This window comes from Neovison vison, chromosome 3, assembly GCF_020171115.1.
Source record: "Neovison vison isolate M4711 chromosome 3, ASM_NN_V1, whole genome shotgun sequence".
NCBI classification, from domain to species: Eukaryota; Metazoa; Chordata; class Mammalia; order Carnivora; family Mustelidae; genus Neogale; species Neogale vison.
This window is the reverse complement of record NC_058093.1, coordinates 150,369,917-150,387,034: the sequence shown is the minus strand read 5'-3', so window position 1 is coordinate 150,387,034 and position 17,118 is coordinate 150,369,917. Positions and strand designations below refer to the sequence as shown.

The 17,118-nt window shown below is 38.8% G+C and overlaps 1 protein-coding gene across 5 annotated transcripts in view; it reads right to left on the bottom strand.

Moving 5' to 3' along the window:
• PIAS2 (protein inhibitor of activated STAT 2) overlaps nucleotides 1-17,118 on the bottom strand; it is an 87,030-nt gene that overhangs the window by 31,880 nt on the left and 38,032 nt on the right. For all 5 annotated transcript variants that reach the window (XM_044243046.1, XM_044243049.1, XM_044243050.1 and 2 more), the window contains exons 4-6: nucleotides 12,191-12,241; nucleotides 11,970-12,060; nucleotides 2,155-2,289 (exon numbers count right to left, since the gene is read on the bottom strand). In XM_044243046.1, the coding sequence (XP_044098981.1) occupies nucleotides 2,155-2,289; nucleotides 11,970-12,060; nucleotides 12,191-12,241 (277 nt within the window). The remainder of the gene's footprint in view (nucleotides 1-2,154; nucleotides 2,290-11,969; nucleotides 12,061-12,190; nucleotides 12,242-17,118) is intronic.

The window sequence follows — 17,118 nt, the reverse complement described above, 5'->3', positions numbered from 1 at the left end:
TAATAGCCTATTTACATAAAATACCTGTCTAAGAAACTCTGGTTTCTAAAAATAACATTCAAAATAACTTTCACAGGAAGGTCAAGGACTGGGAAGGGAACAAAATCAACTTAGCTATTTTAGGGAAGATAAAACTCAATCACATTAAAGGTATTTCTCAATCATTTATCACTTTAAAACATCCAACTGAAAGATAACATATCTTAGATCTGCAGTTTTCAAACTGTGTTTCTAATTAAGCAAAACTGATTATCCTGGGGTCATCCTGGCATGAATGAGAATGTACCCTCCCGGAATGCCCACTTCTAACTAAAATTTTGTTTTCATGTAATGGACTGTCACAATATTTTCACTGAAGAATGGGTTCCACTGCAGAAACAAAGTTTAAACACCAGTGGTCTGAATTAACATTCAAATCCAGAGTTTCAAAGTTCTAATTCTGGCAGAAGAGACCACCTCATACATGGCCTTGAACAAATCTTCAAATGAACCCAGTATCAGCTTTCTTCGGAGAAAAACTTTGACAAATTAACCCCTGTTTCCAAATGCACATTTTATTAGGGAAGGGACAGCTACTGTAGTATTTAAGACACACGAAGAAATGATAAAAATCAAAAAGACAAGGCCAGAAAATAATAGCATCCAATCCCATACCTCTTAGATCTGGCACAAAGGAACCTTCGTTAGCTATTTATAGAGCTATGAAGAGATGAAATAGAATTTTACCTACATGCTAAAAATCTATCTTACTATTTCACTACACATATTCATTCAATTGATCCTATAATAAACAAAATACTTTTAATAGTTATCAAGCCAAATATTGTAAATATCATTTTAATGTCCTGCAACAGTCTTTTTAAGTATCTGAATACTCAATACAGTATGCAAATTTTAAATCAATTAATCATTTTAATTACAAGAAAAGTATATTACTACCATTACACAGCAAAAAACCCTGCCAGATCTTCAATGTCTATAATCGTTTACTCAAAAATATATGTTAATAATTACATCAAAAAGATACATTCTTCTATTCAAATTTCTCCCATAAGCTTTAAAACATTAATACCTGCTCATTTACCAATGACTCTTGCATTTGCAAGATTTTACTTATATTTAAACAGGCCTCAGGAAAGTAAGCAACTTCGCCAAAATCAAACAGTGGCCAAGTTGGGACTAAGTTAAGATTTTCTGAATCCTTACCCAATGCATCACTACACTGCACAGTTTGTACAAATGAAAAATATTAGGATCAGTGTCCTATGATAATACAGACAAGTTATGATAAAAATCCAAAACTGAGAGCTCAAGAAAACAATCATTAGAGAGATAGTAATATTTTTTTAGTCCAAATATTAATACAAAGCTATTCTTTATGTCCTCAACTCTGTAACTGCCTTGGTGTGACAACCAAAACTTCCTGCTATGAACAAATGACTCAATTTCTCTGTCAATAAAATAGGAATATTACCCTTTACCTCAATAAAATAGCAAGACTAAAGTTGATGTTCAGAAATTAACTCAAATCTCTTTTGACATTCTATTATTTCTATATATAAACAAATAGTTGTAAGACAGAAATCCCTTGTTATATTAGTCAGTATCCCATAACTAACATAACACATTTGAGACTAGGAATTAGTAGAAAGCCAGGTTCATCAACCTACAGGTATTGGGAAAATAATGTAATTTTAAGTAAATATTTTCATATGAGATTCCCAAATTATCTGAAGTGACAGCTGTTCATGTAAAAGCTGGAACAGATTATTTCCAACCACATTTAATCATTTTCCTCAAAGCCAGATAAGCTTTGCCCCTCTTCATAAAAACGTAACATTACCCAAAGTTTCCAGTTTCTTAAAACCCTACTTAAACACATACATAAACACAATTGTGATTCAGGCATTTCCTTAAGAAACACTGTAATTACACTCACTTCTTTTCCAAGAAAATAAAGAGATGACATTTAGGACATCTTGAACTTTTCAACCCTAAGAATCCCTACATCTCCACTCCCTGAATTGAAAAGCACTGCTTTTCAGGAATTAAGATCAGAAAACTAAACAGGTTAGAGCTAGTACCCTGAGCTAAGACAAGACAAATCAACTCCTAGTGAGATCACTTTTACGCGCTACCCAGAAGAGTCTTTACCTTTCCGATTTCTGATGCCCAAGAAATGGAAATTTGGTTTGGCACAGCTGAGGATAATCTAACTAAAGATGTAATATTCAAAGGGCGTCCAGGGCGCTTCTGTTCAATCCCATTTTTAGGTGGTGGTGCATAACCCTAGAACCATAAAAGAGAAAAATAATTTTAAATTCTCTGTTGGGGAATCAAACAATTTTCTCCAAAACAGACATACGTTTGCCTAATTTCTGTTACACAGATCCAATACATATTCTTATTTTATCCTGGAAATCACAAAATCTTCATCCTAAAGTCACCAATCCAAAGAAGAAACAGATCTTTTAAGAAATGCTATATTTCACAAGTTCAGAAAAGCACCAAAAAATGTTGCATCATTAAAATTAAAAATACTAACATCTTGCCATACTATGAATCTTTTTCCTTTTTATAAACGATAAAGTTGTACCTCTTTGTATTAATCTATTGTAGGAGCTCCTATTTAAAACACATTCAAATACTGGGGATGGGAAAGAGGGAAAACAAAGTTTGGGGATTAAAGAACAAATTAATGCAAAAATAAATTACTGAAGCTACATTAAAATAAACTTCCTCGCATAGCAAAGGAAGCAATCAACAAAACTAAAAGATAACCTGCTGAGTGGAAGATATGTGCAAATGACATTTCTGATAAAGGCTTAGTATCCAAAATATATAAAGAACTTACACAACTTAACACTAAAAAAAAAACACAAAAAACAAACAAACAAAAATCCAGTTAAAAACTGGGCAGAAGATGAACAGACATTCCTCCAAAGAATACATATGCGTGGCCAAGAGATAAAAGAAAAGTTACTCAACATCACTCATCATTGGGGAAAGGCAAATCAAAACTACAGAAAGATTATCACCTCCCACCTGTCAGAATGGCTAAAATCAGAAACACAAACAACGGTTAGCGAGGATGTGGAGAAAAAGGAATCCTTGTGCACTGCTGGTGGGAATGCAAACCGCTGCAGCCACTGTGGAAAAAGGTAAGGAGGATCCTCAGAAAATGAAAACAGAACTAGCCTACAGTCCAGTAATTGCACTAGTAGGTATTTACTCAAAGAATACAAAAACACTAATTCAAAAAGATACATGCACCCCTATGCAGCATTGTATACAACAGCTCAAGTGTCCATAAATAGATGAATGGATAAAGAAGTGGTGCTGCATACATACAATGGAATATTATTCAGCCATTAAAAAAAGGAAATCTTGCCATTTGCAACCACGTGAATGGAGCTAGAGTAAACAGCTAAGTGAAGTAAGTCAGAGGAAGGACAAATACCTTATGATTTCACTCATATGTGGAATTTAAGAAACAAAACAAGTAAAGGGGACAAAAGAGAGAGAAACCAAGAAATAGACTCTTAACTATAGAGAACAAACTGATGGTCACCAGAGGAAGGAGGGTGGGGGGACAGGTGAAATAAATTGTAGGGATTAAAGACTACGCTTTTCATGATGAGCACTAAGCAATGTAGAGAACTGCTGAATCACTATAATATACACCTGAAATTAATATAACACTCTATGTTAACTATACTGGAATTAAAATTTTAAAACAATAAAAATTTTTAAAATAATAAAAATAAAATATATTTACTATAAATAGTTTATGGGGAAAAAAGAACAAATTAATGGATTTCAAAGGAATTATTAAAGTGTTATGAATGAAAAAAAATGCTCTCCATTGCCTTCTTTCCAAGTAGAAAATAAATGGTCATTTTTTAAAACCAGAACATGTCAACAAAGAATAATCAGTATTTCAACTGGCATTAAATGAGCTTGATGGCTGTAATACTGATATTTATGCTTAATTCTTCTTCTAATTACTAAGTAGTTGTTTTAAATAGCAAGTGCACTCATTTTTGATTCACATTACATCCAATTCTCAATTACCAAAAGACTTCTCAGTTTGTAATTTTCAAAACTAAAGTATTTTTTAAAGACTTTATTTTTTTGTCAGAGAGAGAGAGAGAGAGCACAAGCAGGAGGCGGTGGCAGGCAGAGGGAGACGCAGGCTCCCCACTGAGCAAGGAGCCTGAAACGGGACTTGGATCCCAGGACCCTGGGATCATGACCTGAGCAGAGGCAGACGCTTAACCAACTACGCCATCCAGGTGTCCCTAAAGTAATAGTTTTCAGAAAATTAAAATTTCTTAGCTGTGAAAACATCTATATACTATAAAGCAGACACCATATTTCACTGAATCTAAAATGCCACTGATATAATTTAACTGAGAAGAAAAAAAAAAAAAAACCACTCAGTTAATGATACAACCTAACATATCACTACTTATTCCTGCATGCATAGCAAAGAAATACAAGCAAAATGAACTAGCAAACATACTCCTTTTAAATATATAGAAAAATCTTCTGAATCACTTTTCACTCAGTCATTAATGCATATGTTTCATGGCATCTCCCTAAATGCCACTAAAAGCTCTGGAGATACAAGTATTTCTTATAACTATATTCTACTCCACCAGCGTCCCTCGGATTTCCTTGCAGATCACTGATACCCTTAAGGTAACTGCATGTGTTAATGCTGATACAATCTGGATCTTATGAGAGTGTACTAATCAAAGCTTTTCAGACAACAACCAGTATTTGTGAACCTTCCTTAAAATGTTCTTAAATCATCTGTTGCTTAAAAAAACCGAAGGAGCACAGCTAACCAGTCATGCCACAGGAATAACATCTTGACTGTACTAGGCAATTGACAACACATTATAGCTTGCCACCTAGTCATCAGCAACTGTAAGATACCTCTGGACTCCAGTGATGTTAAAAGTATGCAATGTTAGAAACAATGAAATACAGTATTGGTGGCATTACACAACAGAGCTAAGGAATACAGTCTATCACAACTAAGGAACCTCTTCACTGCCCCGTAGGAGGTATGATAGTAATTATTCAGAGGGAATACACCTAACTTGCAAACTACGACTTGCATCAAGACTTGGAAAATCATTAAAAACAGCTTGGGCAGGGAAGAAGGAAGGCAAAGAACATAACTTCAACAATGGCCATTACACTATGGAAAAGGGAAATTGTATGTGCGCCTGCGTACATGTGTTACAGGAAAGTTATGCCCATCTCAAGTTATTCAAGTGAAATAAGCCATAAACAATTATATCTCTTATAAAGACTCTACGAATTGGCTCAATGAGAAAAAAATCGCAAGAAATATCAACGTTCTGGGCAATTCTGAATGAAACCTTTGTTTTATCTGTTTTCTGTCTTCTGGTATGTTCACTGGTAGGTTAGCCAAATAAAACAATGGCACAGGATCTGCCAAGATGATAAAAACAACTCATGAACTAGCCAAAGAGTAAACTCCCTAAACTGAAATTGAATCACCAATGTTTTCAGTCTGAAGAGGAAGAGAGCAACAAGAGAGGGGAGACTGGGTGACTACAAGAACGAGGTAGGGGTGCCTGGGTGGCTCAGTGGGTTAAGCCGCTGCCTTCGACTCGGGTCATGATCCCGCATCGGGCTCTCTGCTCAGCAGGGAGCCTGCTTCCCTCTCTCTCTCTCTCTCTGCCTGCCTCTCTGTCTACTTGTAATCTCTGTCTGTTAAGTGAACAAATAAAATCTTAAAAAAAAAAAAAAAAAAGAACAAGGTATTAGCAAATTCAAAATCAATTTTGGTACTAGTCTCAGCCATCTCAAGTATTTTAAATTTGTCTCTATCCTACCCAACTAGTTTGATTTCACTGGCAATTCTGAGTAATCTTTTAACTTGTATTCTCCTTCTGACCATTATATCACCTCCATTCAGCCATTAATTATCTGGTTATTGAGAACAGGGTAAAATTGCAATTTTCTGAAATATGGATGTGCAACTTTAACATATTTCTAATGATTTTCCATATCTAAAGCAAAAATACATTTAAGTTCATTTGATAGGGGACCTCTGGAGGAAAGTTAAAAACCTTCTTTAAGAAGGCTGGTAGAGGGGTGCCTGGGTGGCTCAGTCATTAAGCATCTGCCTCCGGCTCAGGTCATGATCCTGGAGTTCTGGGATCGAGCCCCACACTGGGTTCCCTGCTCAGTGGGGAGCCTGCTTCTCCCCCTCCCACTCCCCCTACTTGTGTTCCCTGTCTCACTCTATCTCTTTTTCTGTCAAATAAGTAAGTAAAAATCTTTTTAAAATGAAAAACAAATAAATAAATAAGCTGCAGGAGAGCCAGTAAAGATGTCAGTCTCAACCTAATGTTCCAATGAAAAATACACTCGAAAACCTTTCTGTGATGTACTGTGACGACATCCTACCTGACTTGTAACTGGGACAAAAGTTGACAGCGTTATTCCTTTAACATTTCCCTCTGGAATTTCCTAGTTACTTCTACTACCACTACTGTAATACTGTCAACACAGATTTACTATTTTACTGTACATTATAAAAATGTTCAAGGATAGATATAAGTAGAGAAAACTACCCACCAGCCAGCTTCACTAATTACCAACAATATGTTTCCAATCTTGCTTCATTTGCCTCTGTCTCCACCCACAGCCCACCCAAAAATACACACCCCACACATATACACATTTATTCTAGATAATGCCATTTGACCCATACTTCTATACAGTTTTAATAACACCTTTCAAAAAAAAAAAAACAGTATCACAACCTTATAAAATTAACCGTAATTTTTAAAAATTACCTCGTATCCAGTGTATATTCAAATTTCCTAACTGCTTCAAATGTCTTTATAATTGAAAATTTTCAAACATAAAAAAAGATGGGGCACCTGGGTGGCTCAGTCGGTTGAGCATCTGCCTCCTGCTCAGGTCATAATCCCAGAATCCTGGGATTTGCCCCACAGCAGGCTCCCTGTCAGCAGGGAGTCTGCTTCTCCCTCTGCCCCTCAACCTGCTCACCCACTCTCTCAAATAAATGAAATCTTAAAAACTATATACATATATATGAAAAAGGCATAATGAACTCCCAATTACCCATCACCCAATTCAATATACATTTGTCATAAACAATCTTTCCTTATTTAACCTCACTCCCATTCCAGATTATTTTAAAGCAAATCCCAGGCACATCATGTTACCCACATATATAGCCTGGTACACAAGATGTCCTTTTACAGTCTAATTCAGAATCCAAACTAGAGCCTCACATTGTGGTTAGTTGTCTCTGAAGTCTCCTTTATTCTACAATAATAATTTTCATTGTCCCCCACCCTCTCTTCTTTTCCATGGTCATTTTTTGTTAAAAATACCAAAACTTCTGACCTGAAGAATGACCTCACTTTTTGCATGAGGCTTCCTCATGGTATAAAGTTCTCCTGCTCCATCTCCTATAGACATTTTAAGCTGGTAGCCAGTTGTGCACGCTTGATTTGATTCAGATTTGAATCTTCAGACACAAAACTTCATAGGGAATGTTAGGTACTCCCCACCATACCACATCATGAGGCACGTAATGAGTTTGCCCCAGTTTACAGTGATGTCAAGACTGATGAGGAATTCAGCCTGACCCTGACATCAGTCTGACCCCTCCATGGTAACATTCCCCATCAAGCTTTGACCTAACAGTTTTAGCACCCATTGATGGTTACCTAGATCGATTATATAATTATCGATTTGAAAAAAATGGCTTTCTAATCCATTATTCCTTTTGTTTATATTAGTTAAAATGTTTCCATTAAAAAAACTTGACTGTGCACATGTCTGACTACCCTGAAATCAAGGACTCTCTGCCTTTATCAATTTTTAGAATACTGAATTAGTACAACCTCCAATGGTTTATTTCAATGTAATTATAAACTCAATCATATATTTGATAGCTCTGAGTCTACTGTAGTAGTATCCTTTAGATAATCCCATCTTAGGCCACAGGAATCTGGTTAAATTGGGGGACAGAAGTGTATGTTTAAAAGAAAATACTGACTTTACCTCAGTCCAGATTTACTGTGAAGCAGACCATTTGCGTAACTAATGCATAAAGGAAAAAATATATATGAGAAAAAAAGAAATCCATGAACATAGAAACATAATATAAGAGGGTGAACACCAAGAAGACTTCTGACTACATCAAGAGGAAATATTTGATTTCTGCCCGCTGAACTGCAGCACATATCCTCTTCAATCCACAAAATCTTTCCAAGTTAACACTCCCCACTGTCAATCCAATTCTACGATATCCCACAACGTTACAGCTCCACAAATTTACAGAAGTTTCTCAAAATCTATTTAAAAAGAAAAACAATTCAGCCTCTCAAAATCATTCTAAGCAAAGAGGGTCTTTTTTCTCTTTCCTTTTCTTCTGTTCTTAAAAACATAAACTTTTCGGGGCGCCTGGGTGGCTCAGTGGGTTAAGCCACTGCCTTCGGCTCAGGTCATGATCTCAGGATCCTGGGATAGAGTCCCACATCAGGCTCTCTGCTCAGCGGGGAGCCTGCTTCCCTTCCCCCCTCTCTCTCTGCCTGCCTCTCTGCCTACTTGTGATCTCTCTCTCTCTCTGTGTCAAATAAATAAATAAATAAATAAATCTTAAAAAAAAAAAAAACAACATAAACTTTTCTCATCTTCTATCAGTTTGTACACTGGCAGCCCTGGGAGCCAAAGACAGGAAAGGGGGATACTCTCAGAGGCAGTTTCACTTTTATCTGTCCATGCTATACATGTCATTCTACAGGTCCTGCTGTGAGCTGCTTACTGTTGTCCTTATAATAAGGAATCTTAATCCCTGTATTAAGGGATCTGAAAAACTGATGCATTGGGGCACCTGGGTGGCTCAGTGGGTTAAAGCCTCTGCCTTCAGCTCAGGTCATGATCCCAAGGTCCTGGGATCAAGCCCCACATCAGGCTCTCTGCTCAGCGGGGAGCCTGCTTCCCCCTCTCTCTGCCTGCCTGCCTCTCTGACTACTTGTGATCCCTGTCTGTAAAATAAGTAAATAAAATCTTTAAAAACAAAACAAAACAAAAAACTAATGCATGAAGGCATCTCCTAAAACTCACCATCCTAAAACTCATGGGTAAAACAGCAGAGGAACTGCTTTTCACTATTTGACCCTTAAGAATCCAAGGACACATTGCTATTATCAAGGTAATGCTATTTCTCATTCAGCTTTCTCTTTGTTCATGCAGTATCATGGTTCCGTAATAACCGGATACTGCAATAAGGTCTACACAGAGAGACTGGTTCCAGGATACAAATCCAAATACATTCATAGTTCTCATGGGAAATTCCATGACTGTGTCAAGCTTATTCTCTAGGATTTGCTGTGCAATAAACTAGGATCATGGGCAAGGATCCCATGTCAAACTTCTCTGTGACCTGTCAATGTCTCTTACAACTGGAACAAAGTCCCTGAGGATCTCCATGCTGGTGAGGAGTTCAACATATTAATTTCTAAAAGGTCAGTAAAGTTTCCTCTTCTGAGGCTGCAGTATACTCCCATGATTTTCATAAGCCTGCTTCATGCTAGTAAAGGCTCTATATTTCATTACCCCAATCAGTAGCAATTGTGGATCAAGAAGTGGTTTAAGGAGTTTTCTATCAGTTGCATGTAAATTCACATCAGCTGTTCCACAGAAGGTCACAGAGCCAAAAAGCCTCTTTGGGAAAGTCTGGCATTTGATCTCTGGGATGGCCTGATTAGGTCAGGAAAGCCCCCCCACCCAAGCCCCCACTGTTTTCTGTTTTTGAAATCTGTCTTTCCCTTTGTCCTAAGGCTCCCTTTTTTTCACCTCCTTCACAAAGTCCCTGGGGCCACTGAAGGCCCCTGGCTCCAGAGGCGAGGACCAGATTCACTAAACAGTAACTGATATATTCACAAACAGTCTAATATAAGCACTGAAGGGTTAGTTGGTGCTTTGGGAAAGAAACCAACAGTGACTGAGTAACAATCTACCAGAAAAAGTACTCAAACTGCCTAATTTCTTCGCTCTCAAAAGGACTGAAGAGTGACACATTCAGAGATTTCCATATATAGAGCTCATGGATGAAAATGCCATCCCAAAGAATAACACTGCTCCATTTGGAGTATTTTGTGGAACCTGTAACCACCATATTTTCTGCAGTAATGCCAAAGTTTAGGTAGAACCTCACACATTTCAGATAGTCCCCATCATTGGCACAGCCGCATGATACTGGACAGGTCTTCAAGGTAGGCCTAGATACCAAAAAGATCTTCACAGTTAGATCTTCCAAGGGTGGTGAGAGGGTTAAAAAGGAACAAAAATGAAGGTCAAAGAAATTTTAACAGGTCTCAGACAAAGAAAACTGGGTATGAATGGTCACTGCAAGTGTGTAGAGGCATTCCACAATCTGTGATTTTCCCAGGATTCCCTCATCGCACATGTGGCCATCCACTGGCACTGGGTGGCCTTCAGTTGCAAGGAAAATTGCCTCTTCCCTTCATTCAGATCTTTGTATGATCTATCCAGATAAAAGACAGTCCCTAAGAATCTATCTGTTGCTCATTGCCAGAAACCTGAGAAATAAAATGCCCCACCTGGGTCTTAAACAAGCATGGGGCCATGTAAGCATTTCTCCTGACCAACATCTACTCCATCTCTGCAATTTCCTCGTTCATTCCCAAAGGACTATCTCAAATGACTCAGCCCCACAGACATCTTTCAAAAAGAGGCAAGCAGCAACAGTGCAGTATTGCTCAAGCTCTTTAAAATTGATGAATTAGGTACTTCTTGCGTATCTAAATCCACAGGCTATCAAGAGACAAAACAGGACTCCTAACAATCAAGTCAGATATTTGACTACAAGGATTGGCTTTGGCCATGGGCTGTCTTCACCTTTTGGCGGGCGGGGGTAGAGGGGGTGGTGATCAAGACAACCATCTGGTTCTGGTAGAGCCCAGAGTCCTTAGACCACACTGTCCTGTCTGCTCAGCTATTCATGTGTGTTGCTTATATACTGGTTCCAGAGCCAAGCCTTGTGCTCAGCAGGGATACTAAACAGCTCCTCCCTGCCCCACCACCTCCTTCTCTGTAGTCTCTGCTGCTGTAATGGCAACTTAGCATCCTCATGAAATTACTATTTCTCACAGCATATTGTGGATGAAATGCACCTCCACTTTGCAGGGCTTGACAAACAGGCCATGCTCTCCTACTTTTCCAACTGTGGCTTTGCCAGCCTTCTACACAGCTGTACTAATTTACTGACTTATTCCAAGCCTCAGTGGAGACAGATATACAATCCAGTTCAATAATTCAGTGTTATTTTAAGATGAGACTAAAAGAATCTGAAGAGTCCAAAGTTATCTATCAGGCCAGAAACAGGCTGTACCCACTATGTGTGCGTGTGTGTGCATGTGCGTGTGCATGCGTGTGTGTATCATTAAGTGCTGAAGCCGACATACTGCTTTACTGCTTTAACAATGGGCTGTCAATCAAATACCGTTGCATCCACCCACCCAGGTGTGCACATCATGATCCAAACTTGGAATCCTTGCTCTCCACATCCAGTCGCTCTCAGCAGCCTCCACCTTTTACTATCTACTCCATGGAGAAGGCCTAGCCAGTTCAGATAACTACCACAACATGCTGCCCTATCTATGCAAGTCATGCCCTGTTATTATATCATTTGATATGATCCTAAGAGTCTTTCACAGCGCCCCTGCTTCCTGACACAAGGCATTCCAGGCTCACCTTTTCCATCTCCCCCAGACCTGGAATCAGCCACTTCTAGTGGAACAAAGTATTTAACGTGGATAGTAAGTCTGCTCATTGGTAGGGAGTTGTCATTGTTTCTTTGCCTTGTGAGTATTCAGACTAAACTTACATGCAAGCCTGGTAAAGAAAAAGCAACTTACAGGCAAAGGAAACAGCTTCCCATTTACTTTTATACATAGACTATTGGGATAGTTGTCTTCTTGAGGGCAACTTGTCTCTGCCAGGCAAAGTCTGTATTAAAGAAAAGAAAAAAAGAAAATTGTTCTTAAAGAGTGTACCCAAACATATTTACATATTTCAAGTTCACGACTATATGCACATAGTTAGCAAGTATAAAATTAACAGAAAATTTCAAACTCACCTCAGCTGAACCTGGACTGTATAATCTCTCCTACCACCTGGCAAAAAATCCCTGTTGGAAAGAGAAAGAAACTGGGTTGAGAAGGCACAATGAGAATTCACAGGAACTTTCGCACAAAAGCATTGTTAATATTTTTGATCTTATTCCTAAAGATTAATACTCCCCTACCAATAGCACAAGACTTAATCAAAACACTATAGTGATGAGAACCCCTCCTTTACTTAACATTTAGTCGGGTCTTTACAGCAATTTTAAGGTATTTTCAATTCACAGGAACTTTCATGATGCAGTATTTATTTCAATAGGGAACAGATTTGGTTAACACGAAAAGAAGTACCCTCGGTTCTAAAGGAGATTAATAAATTAATTTGCTCATAATCGTTCTTACCTTGGCTGGGCATTTTATTTTATTTTTAAAGATTTTATTGATTTATTTGACAGAGAGAGAGAGATCACAAGTAGGCAGAGAGGCAGGCAGAGAGAGGGTGAAGCAGGTTCCCTGCCGGGCAGGGAGCCTGATGCGGGCTCGATCCCAGGACCCTGAGACCATGACCTGAGCTAAAGGCAGAGGCCTAACCCCTGAGCCACCCAGGTGCTCCCCTGGCTGAGCATTTTAATCATGTGACTTTAAAAAAAAATACGTAAGAACTCATTCACTAGACTATTGGTCTGGAATGCAGACTGAGCTTTAGCTTTTATAGTATGTGAGTCTAATACAGAACCAAAATGGAAGAACGAGTGCCTAGAGTCTTCGCATCCCTGTACCATGGCAACTTCATAATTAAGTATCCAAATAAGGACACAGAACCTCTTAGAATTACTACATGAGAAGCTAATAGAGTCCCATATAAAATATTTTTGGCACTGAACATTCCAAAACCTTGTCACTAAGGAGCCCACAGTGAAGCAACACTGTGATTGCTTGGGAGCGTGTCAGATATGCAGAATCTCAGACCCCACTGCAGACATGCAAAATTAGAATCTGCACTTTATCGAGCTCCCCAAGTAACAAGAATGCACGTTATAGTGTAGAAGTATTATCCTTAGCAATTATCATCAATCTTGGACTCCGTCAAGGAGAAGAGTACTAGAAATCAGTCCTTTCTTAAGAGTACATTTTGCCCTCACTTTTCTCTAACTGGGCCAGTCTTCTGTCATTAAGTTCACTGGAAGGCAGTAAAGCACCACAGTGACCAGCTTGGGTTCTACAGTCCCAAACTGTAGGACCTCGGGCAAACTATTTAACCTCCCTGTGCCTCTGTTTCTACATCTATTAAAGATGGAAAATTATGAAGCTGTTGCAATGATTAGATGTGTTAACGATACATGTAAAGTGCCTGGAAGTATAAAGTGCTCACTCAGCCAGTGTGGGCAACCGGCTGCTATGATTATTAACTCTGCTTTTACTTTCCCTCGCCAGTAGCCTCCACCTTCTCAAATGTCTATTCAAAATATCCCCATGCTCTAGACAACACTGACCTCTTGTGAGTAACCCATATCATTCCCCTCATATAAATCAAAAAACGTTTCGGTCTGGGTGCTGGTTCAGCAACAAAGACACAATATTTGCTCTCAAAGGTCTCATGCTAGTAGGTAACAGATATATGCTACTAAAATAAAATGTGACAAATGCTATGGTACTTTACAAAAAAACAGGTGCTACAAAAAAGATGCAAGTTTTACTTTGTCTTAAAAGTTCAAGGCATTGGGGCGCGTGGGTGGCTTAGTGGGTTAAAGCCTCTGCCTTCGGCTCAGGTCATGATTCAAGAGTCCTGGGATCAAATGGGTTAAAGCCTCTGCCTTCGGCTCAGGTCATGATTCAAGAGTCCTGGGATCAGGCAGAGAGCCTGCTTCCTCCTCACTCTCTGCCTGCCTATCTGCCAACTTGTGCTGTCTGTGAAATAAATAAATAAAATCTAAAAAAAAAAAAAAAAGTTCAAGGCATTTATCACAGTTCAGTCAAACTAGAAAGTAAGGTTTGTACAGCAGTGGTTCTGCCTATTTCTACTTAGACCCAATTTCATCATTAACAGTGACTTCACTGGTGCAGATTCTCAGCAAAAGGGAAGGGGGAAGATCAACCAGAAAACCCTAACAAAATCTTGTTGGGTTGGGAAACATAATCTGAAAAAAGGTCAATGGTAAAAGACATACTAAAAAGATAGCTGGGAAAATGATGTAAAGGGTTTTAAATAGCTTGCCTAAGGATTTATACTTTATGCCAGTAAGGGAAATGAACATAAACTGGGGAATGCAATGTACTATATATGTTCACAAACATGAGGAGTAATTGAGTAAGCATCTTCTGACATTCAAATTTCTGCCAGTCACCATTCTAGGAACTTTCACATGTTCATCTCATTCAACAAATATAAAGCAGGCTGTATGTCAGGCACTGTGACAGGCTTTGAGAATATAAAAAGGAGTAAGATGATGTTGTCATCGAGTTTGTAAATTCAAGTAGTCAAATGAATGCAATGAAGCTTTAAAAGAAAGTAAGTATGTAGTACAGTGAGACGAAGTGTGTGTTTGGGGAAATCTGGAAAGGCATCACAGAGAAGCTAAGACTAGAACTGGTCCTAAAATACACTTCAAGTTTGCCAAACAGAATGGGGAGGAAGAGGATATGCAAAGGGACAGAGCTGTGACAGGCCAGCTGCTGGGGAGAGTAAAGTGACAGGAGATGCAATGAGACAGAAAATGAGTAGAACAAGATGTTGAAGAGAACTGCCAGGCAACAGAGAGTGGACTTGACGAGCTATCACTCCAGGGTTTTAAACACAAGAGAGAAAACACCGAATGGGGTTTAGAACACTCTCATGGTTAGCAGAAGAGTTAGGGGACCACTGCAACTGTATCAGCAAAAGATGAGGGCTCGAAGGCTACTTAAAGGTAAACATCACTGAGTGATATTTAGGCATAAAACAGAATTCAGTGACTGACTAGATACAGAGGCAGGATAAATAGGGAAGCATCTAGGGTGGGGCCCAGGTTTTGGAATGGGGATAAGGCCACTCACCAGGGTAAGAAGTAAAGCAAGTTATGACATTTAATGCCCCAGCCACTGACTGAGGTGGTGATTATTTTTCCTATGTTACATTGGGTAAATAAGATTCAATGGGCTTTAGTAACTTACCCAGGGGCACAGAGACAGGCCTAAGTGGTTGGGCCAGTATTCACATCCCTTTTGGTATTATTCCAAAGACCATGCTAGCTCCCTAAAGGACAGAGTTGCATCATGTTTTAAATTGTGAAAGAGACATAAAAGAAGGATCAGTAGAGTGTAGCAAACCGACAGGACATGGTGGACGAGGTGTGGGATAATACAAAGGGGGCTCTGTGTCTGCGCAAATCCCACGCCATTAACGAAATGGGTAGTGGGAAAAAATATACCAAGCACAAGTCTCCTTGAAGCCAGTTTATTTTTTCACCTTTGCACCCCTGGTACTGGGAACACTGCCTGGATCATAATAGGCAGCAAATAAATACATGCCGTGAAGCTAAATGAATAAATGAAAGAACAAAAGATAAACAAGCAAGTTTGGGCAGAACGAAAGCTCAATTCTGAATGTGCTGTTTGATGTACCTGTGCGTCATCGAGGCAGGGACAGTGAATATGGACTCTAGAGCAAAGTGGAGATCTTGCAGCCAGCAACATAAAAATAACAACGCACATTCACGAAAACTATCACAGAGTAGTGAGAAAGGAATCACAGACTGATTCCTGGGAACCCACAAGAGAAGTCAGTGTGAGAAGCTGAGTAGCAGATGGAAGTGGAGTGCTAAAACCAAGAAGAGAACTAAACTCAATGATAAATCTTCACAAGACGTAATAAGAAAAGAAAAAAACAATCTGAACCTGAATGTATATGAGTCTCATTTAGACCTTACTACCATGACATGAGGGGAGAAGATGGATGCACAGCAGGGGTTCTCTAATTTGTCAGAGACTGGGAACACCTGGGGAGCTTTACAAACTGGGTTCCATCCTCAGAATTCTAACTGAATTGGTATGAACGAAACATGGGTATTCAGATTCCTAAAAGCTCTCAGTTGATTCTAATATGCAGCAAAGTGTGAGAACCACAGGCACAGAAGTTAAATGATATCACAAGAAGTACCTCTGGATCCAAATCCAGCACATGTAATATGCTATGAAGTAAAGGAACCGTTTTTTTCAAGGACAGCGGTAAGAAATATTCTAAGAACAGAAACAGAACTCTTTGGAGAAGTGATCGATTCCAGAACTGGGACAGAGAAATTACAAAATGAACCTAGAGCACCCCGTGGTGCCAAAAAGTAAAGCAGTGCTCAGGAACCGTTGGAGACGGTTTGGCACAGGAGCCAAATGAAACATCAGCCAATAGCCAGAGGTAGACCAGTCTAAACAACATGAATTAAAATTATCACAGCACTGCATTATAATCCAGATTACTCAAGAGCCTACGCAGATACAAGTAGATGACTGAATAAGTAAATGGGGGAGAAGGGACAGCTCTTCCTTACAAAATAACTCTAATGTGAAAAAAATAAGGACATCAGAAAATCACTGGAACACAAGAGTGTTATGACAAAGCAACTGCTGAAGGAAAAGATCCATCAGTGAATGCTAAATCAGTAGGCAAAAATCTGAAGAGGAACAGAATATGTGCCTTGTCTCAAAGTATCTCCCCCAAGATATTTATTAATAACGAAGGAAAAAAACACAACCCTATAGTGCCAAAATCTAGTAGAGAGTACCTTAACCAAGTGATCAATACTATTTAGTGATCAATAACATGATACACTAAGAAGGGCATATAACTCGAGGTATTCTTGCCAAAAATGCTTAAACTCATGAAAAAATATCAGACAAACCCAGTATTTTACAAAATACCTGGCCAGGACTCTTCAAAACTATCAAAAGTTATGAAAGACAAGGAGATCTA